A 6,474-nucleotide genomic window follows, 5' to 3' on the forward strand; every position below is an offset into this window, starting at 1 on the left:
CAATGAATTATCTCAGTCTGGAAGACGTCCACTGCTGGACAAAGGCATCCCACAAAGATCTCCACGACACGACGATTAAATGAATGAATGAATTAAAATAGATAAAATTTCTAAAATTAGAGTAGCCTAAGTTTTATCCTTATAATATATACCATACTATATATATAATATACCTATCTGCGAGTGTCCAGCGGTTTCAGAGAGTAGCAAAACGAAACAGAAAAAAAATTAAATTAAACTTTTGGTGTAAGTACCATATATACTTTCAAATGCATTTAGTGAAAAGCTGTTAATTTAAAATTACACATAGACACTTCAATTTTATTTATTTATATATATAGATAACATATTTCTTTGCAGTTTGTATTTATAAGCGCTTTTATTAAAATGATGAATTATGCTGACATATAATACAGTGTACTAATTCTCCATACAAATTTAAATTTTGTATGTATTTTCGTACAAAATCCTCTTTTCACGTATATAATATAATGATATTGTGAAACTGTGTTCCGTCAATGATTTCTATACGGTAACTCGTTTTGAATGTAATTGTAGAGTCAATATTTTGTACACCTAACTCTACTCCACGGTCTCCACTGTTCTATTGTTTGAAGTGTAAGTAATTAAAACCGGTACCTGTGATATTAGTTTCCAGGGCGGGCGGGCGGACAGGTAATTGTCCGAAATCGATAGATGACGACGCTTAAACTAGTCAGCACCTTCAGATTTCCTCGCAAGATTGATTAATCACACTGGCAAACACGTTAAACTTTAAAATGGACGGTACATAATTCTGACGTTTATAAACTTTCTTACTAATATTATAATCGCGAAAGTTTGTGAGTTTGGATGGATGTTTGTTACTCTTTCACTCGAAAACTGCTGAACGGATTTTGATGAAACTTTATTGAAATTTTATACAATAAATAATGCTAATAACGTTATCTACCAGCCAAACTTAGGTAGAACAGAGATACTCGAGGGCGGTTAGTTTATTACTTGAACTTTACTTGTTCCTAGTAAATTTGTCACCATAGACTACCTGATGTGACCTCATGCTCATCCCCCACTGATCCTGCATCCTGCCAGCGTAAACAAAAAAATTGCCACCATAGTAGTATAAAAAAAAATCAACGTACAATACATTCATAATATTCTTTTTATTTCAATTTAAAATAAATCAACCACTGCAATATTCCTCCAGCAAACAAGTGTTTTGGTTTATATACCCTTAGGACCTTGTGATTTTAACATATAGTAACACTAAACTCCAATGCAATGATGTGAGTACATCTCTGTACGGTCATTATCATTAAGTCAGTACCACATTGAAATCTCATTTTCGTTTATCACACACATTATTATTATGTACTTTGAAATTATTTATTCGTGATGATGTTTCTGAAAGTTTTGTTTTACATGTGTTTTTTATGTCCGTTATGTTCTTTTGAGACCATACAGAGTAAAAGGGTAAAGTACGGCATTTATTATTATTAATTAAACGGCAAAAAGTTAAAGTTGGAGTCGTGTCGTATTAACAGCTAAAAGGACTGATAGAAGATCGTGGAAGGTGGCGGGAGCTCCACCGACAAGAGCACAGCCTTTAAATTCATTCATTCATTCTAAGAATGAATGAATTTAAGAGCTGTGAATTAGACGGCCTCGGTGGTGTAGTGGTTTAGCACAACGTTTACTTCCGATGGTCGCGGGTTCGATTCCTCGCATGGTGGAAACATTTGTATTAATGAGTATGATTGTTTGTATCGGTCTGGGTGTTATCTATGTATATTATTTATATATTGCTAAAATTATGAATGTACTAAAAAAATCTAGCGTTATTATTATTGAATGGGGCAGATTTCGTCTCTCTCATCCATTCTCTCTTTATTTTCACCCTCTGTCTCGCCCATTTCAGCCCCTAAGTAGCTAGCTTACTCAGAAATACAAAAGTATACACTGTTCGAGGAATCGAACCCGCGACCATCGGAAGTAAGCCGGTATGCTAAACCGCTAGACCACCGAGGACCTTCAGATCAGATCTAATCTATACTAACCTATTCGTTAACGATAATAATGATTTTATAGAAAAACTTTAAATCCATAGCACTGACAATATTATCTGATTACACTAATAATGAGTGCGTAGCGATTTCTATGTTGATTATCACATGCCTCTTATTTGTTATACTGTAATTATTTATATAAAAAAACATCTATTAAAAAGAGCAACACACAAGTTTCTCGCTCATTCTTCTTCTGATGAATTTACATTCCGTATGAGTGGTAGAATCAAAATATGACTATTCAAAAGTGCTTGTAATGAGTTTATTTGAATAAAGATTATTTATATTTCTATTCTGATTGCAGAAAATGTTCAGGCTTGAGTTTCTATCCATAGACAAGTGTAATATACCGCAGGAGAAGATGGACCCCACTTCTCCTATATCCTCCAACGTGACAATGAGAAAGACAAATAAGGAGACATTGGTTAATGTTGAATTGAATGTGACTCGAAGATTTGGACCTCTACTTGTAAGTTTGTCATTACAACCTTTCGTTTAGCGTATGTGAGATTTTTTTATTGAGTTGTTTGGGCTATCGTCAGGTGCATGAAACTTCTTTCGTTTCAACGGCAACTAAATATATTGAGGAACCTCTCCGCGGCGCATCTGGAAACAGCTAGACACGATAACGTAGTGTCTAGGCTGGGCAATCCTCTCAATGGCAATTCAAACGATAAACCTGTAGCACTGCGATCTACATAGATCTATTGTGCTCGCCCTTTTCAAAGTCCGCTACCTAGACCCGTCAGGGACAAGAATTGAAGGATATTCACTCATACATAAACGAAATATCTCCTTTGGAAAGTTTACACTCTTTTCCGAGGAGATAGAAACCATCGCTCCTAAGAATACCCTTCAATTCTTGTCCCTGACGGATCTAGGTAGCGAACTTTGAAAAAGGGCGAGCACAATAGATCTTTGGAGGTCGTAGTGCTACAGGCACCTAACAATAGCCCAAACATCCCAATAAAAAATAAAATAAAAAAAAGCTAAGCAGAGTAGAGTTCCCACAACAATGTGGATACTAGACAAGTGGTATAAATACATACATAATATACATAGAAAACACTCAGTACGAGACAAACAACCATACCTACTCTTGAACACAAATTTGTACCGTATTGTGCGAGGAATCGAATATGCGATCATCGGAAGTAAGGCAGTGTCTACACCCCAAAAACTTAAAAATTAGTGTATATTTCATTTCGATACTCTATTTTAATTTCTCAGATATCCTGCAGGACTTATGAGGTGACAGAGAATTATACGAGGCTCATATACAATTTGGAGAAGATTCCATGCACCAATACAGTCATACATCAAGTGCTGGCCTTCTTGAAAGTGAGGCTGGATAGGCAATGTTTCTCTCGACCTGTAAGTTGTATAATAGGGAATAGGGACGGCGGGTGCGGACTAAAATAATCTTTTTATTTTATATTGGAACTGCCTGTCAATCAGGTGCTGATTCAATTCGAAAGACCAGGTTGCGTAATTATGAGAATTAAGGAAAATATAGGGAATCAGGAGAGAGGCGAGGCGGCGTCCGCTGACCTTGAATTTGCTACTGGTCTTCAGCAGCGAACTGGTAGTTTTTTTCTGTTCCAGCAATTCCAGCTGGCCGATGGTCACCAAAACACTGCACACTTATTTGTCCGTAAAGTTTATAATAAATCAGTATACACTATAATAATAATAATAAATATATTTATTGCCAAAATCAGTATAGTTACATAGTTACACATTTATACATATTTAATATGATTGGCAATAGGTACAAACTCAGCTATTGCTGGACTGATGCGCGTCCAGCGCTGGTTTTCAGTTTGTACCTACGCGGGCGTACCTAATCACGTGCTAGATTACCATACCACAACATAGTGAAATAAAAATTTAACAAATTAATACATGAATAATAATAATATCCATACGGATACACACGTGACATGCATGCAATGCATGTGTATCTACATTTAAAAAAAAACACATTTTATGTCGAGATTTGTCGCCTCTATCCAAGAGCTGCCTCTGTCTATCTAATGTATTGTTCCTAAAATAATTTTAAAATTTTAGCGTTATTATCATTTAGCGTAATGGCGGAGGCTGTATATAAGATGGCGTCCCCACGCGGTGGTTTTTCAAATACAGCGGTTAACAGAGCGAAATAAATAATTATAAATGCGCTTTCAATCAGCGCAGTCAATATTCTTTGCACAATTGAAGACTGTCCAACAACAGTGAACGCCAAAGAGGAAAAGGGATAGGTATAGGGTTGTGAGGACATAAGAAATATAATCAGCGATAGATGGCGATAACAGAATGTGATGATGATGATGGTCTCATCATCAATCTGTGTTGTGTATAGAGAATATCAAGGATAAAGAAGAATAGCATGAAATATTAAATTACTCTATTCAAATAACCTTAAATTTTAAATATTCGGTCTTTTTAATAGTGCTTATTTTTTTAATATGCCACTGATTTGGAAAACTCATCACAAGAAGAATAAGCAGTAAAGGATGAATAGAATGAATTATAATTTAAGCACATTTACAATAATCATATTTATTTTTTATTCTACCACTCATTCGGAAAACTGTCTCATCACAAGAAGAACGAGCAGGAATATTAAGTAATTGTTGTAACTTTGCATTTTTGAGTTAAAAATTGTGAATATAAAGTACCAAATAGCGTAGAATAATAATAATAAAGAAATATTAAATAAATAATTCAATAAAAAGTGCCTCTTTTAAATAATCGTTGTAATTATACATTTACAAGTTATAATTTGTGAATATAAAGTACCAAATAGCGTAGAAATTGAATAATTCTACAGTACTAATGAATATCTTTTAGAAAAAAGGGGGAAGTGATGTAGAGACTTATGTATGTGTATGTGTAGATTATGTATATATATATGTCCTTGTCCACATAAATATTTCTTATATATAAAATTCTCGTGTCACAGTTTTCGTTCCCATACTCCTCCGAAACGGCTCGACCGATTCTCATGAAATTTTGTGAGCATATTGAGTAGGTCTGAGAATCGGCCAAGATCTATTTTGCATCCCCCTAAATGTTAGGGGTAGTCCACCCCTAATTTTTTTTTTATTTTAACGCAAAACATCGTTTGCCGGGACAGCTAGTAATAATATAATATGATTCAATTTAATAATTCCATACAATCAAATTTGACTGTTTGTATTGACTAAAATTTTGGGAATATATTAAGGACATATAAATTTTAATTATTTTATGTATGTATATTATAAACAACTGATAAATGGCATATGTTGTCTGTTGTATGTCAGAAATGACTGATGTATTGAACTAATATATTATGTTAATCATGTTAAACCATCACTGTAAAACCACATTTAAACAATAAATTTCATTTATTTTCATTTGCTTTCAATTAAAAAAAATATAAAATAATCATTGATTAAATTAAATTAAAAGTGCTATGTAATTTTTACTCTATAATCAAATAATAATTTCTTCAGCATTCATTCAATCCTTAGAAAGAATGTGAACTAGTATCTAATCTGACCTATTTTCAGACCTAAAAAGTTTATATATTCCATTCAAAAACGGTTCAGTCATTAAGGATTCGATCGCGAGTTAACAACGTGACACGATATTTATCTATTTTAAGATATATATATTATACATATATCATCAAAAACTTCCTTATCCCATTTATTTGTGGCCGTCGTAATATGTTTTTCTCTTCCATTCATCTCTGTTCGCAGTCATCGCGTTATTTATTTATATTACCATATCATCTTTCAAACAGTCCATCCATCTATTTATATTCGGTCTTATTTAAAACCATCCACATTCATAAACACCTTTCTTAAAATATTATCCTCGTTCCTACGCATTACATGTCCATACCATGATAGACGATATATTATATATATATATATATATATATATATATATATGATTTTTTTTATATTTCAGGGTACATTTAAACATCTAAATGTTAGCGTGAATAACTTCTCATTTCTTTTAACGAAGGCAGTCACACAATCCGGAAAGTGAGTGTTTTACATCATACTATATTAATACTAGTTGCAACACGCTGCTCTCTTCGCATAAATTATGACGTTAAACTCTACAGTCTAATTAACCTAGTAGTAAATTTATGTACTAAATTTTATTACAATTTTGTATGCAACTTTAGGGTAATTAAGTAACAAACATAACAAATATTTATTAAATTTTTTAAAATAATAGAATATTAAAAATTCGTAAATATCCTGTCTGTAATAATACATATATCAAATTAATATAAAATCTAAAGTAACTCTGTCTCTTTGTTCATTGACTTTTAGTATTAAAATGCAGAAATTTTATTATATAAATTGTGATACAGGCTATGTTTTATAGTTATAACTAGCTGTAC

At 32.9% G+C, this 6,474-nt stretch overlaps 1 protein-coding gene across 1 annotated transcript; it reads left to right on the plus strand.

The window, feature by feature from the left end:
* Positions 1–1,398: 1,398 nt before the first annotated feature.
* LOC131849317 (uncharacterized) lies at positions 1,399–6,110 on the plus strand. The gene is made up of 4 exons (XM_059199359.1): positions 1,399–1,473; positions 2,371–2,535; positions 3,297–3,440; positions 6,030–6,110. Exons 1-4 carry the CDS (start codon positions 1,399–1,401, stop codon positions 6,108–6,110), a joined length of 465 nt encoding a protein of 154 aa, XP_059055342.1.
* Positions 6,111–6,474: the final 364 nt, after the last annotated feature.

The sequence above is a fragment of the Achroia grisella genome, unplaced genomic scaffold, assembly GCF_030625045.1.
Source record: "Achroia grisella isolate CSIRO2021 unplaced genomic scaffold, CSIRO_AGI_Agris_v1 utg1107, whole genome shotgun sequence".
In the NCBI taxonomy this organism is placed as follows: Eukaryota; Metazoa; Arthropoda; class Insecta; order Lepidoptera; family Pyralidae; genus Achroia; species Achroia grisella.

Excerpts from the sequence above, each read along its gene's own strand:
- LOC131849317 (XM_059199359.1), top strand. The coding sequence starts at position 1,399 with ATGTTTCTGAAAGTTTTGTTTTACATGTGTTTTTTATGTCCGTTATGT. Across the intron at positions 1,474-2,370 it reads AGACCATACAGAGTAAAAGG|AAAATGTTCAGGCTTGAGTT; the intron begins GTAAAGTACGGC and ends TTCTGATTGCAG. Across the intron at positions 3,441-6,029 it reads GGCAATGTTTCTCTCGACCT|GGTACATTTAAACATCTAAA; the intron begins GTAAGTTGTATA and ends TTTATATTTCAG.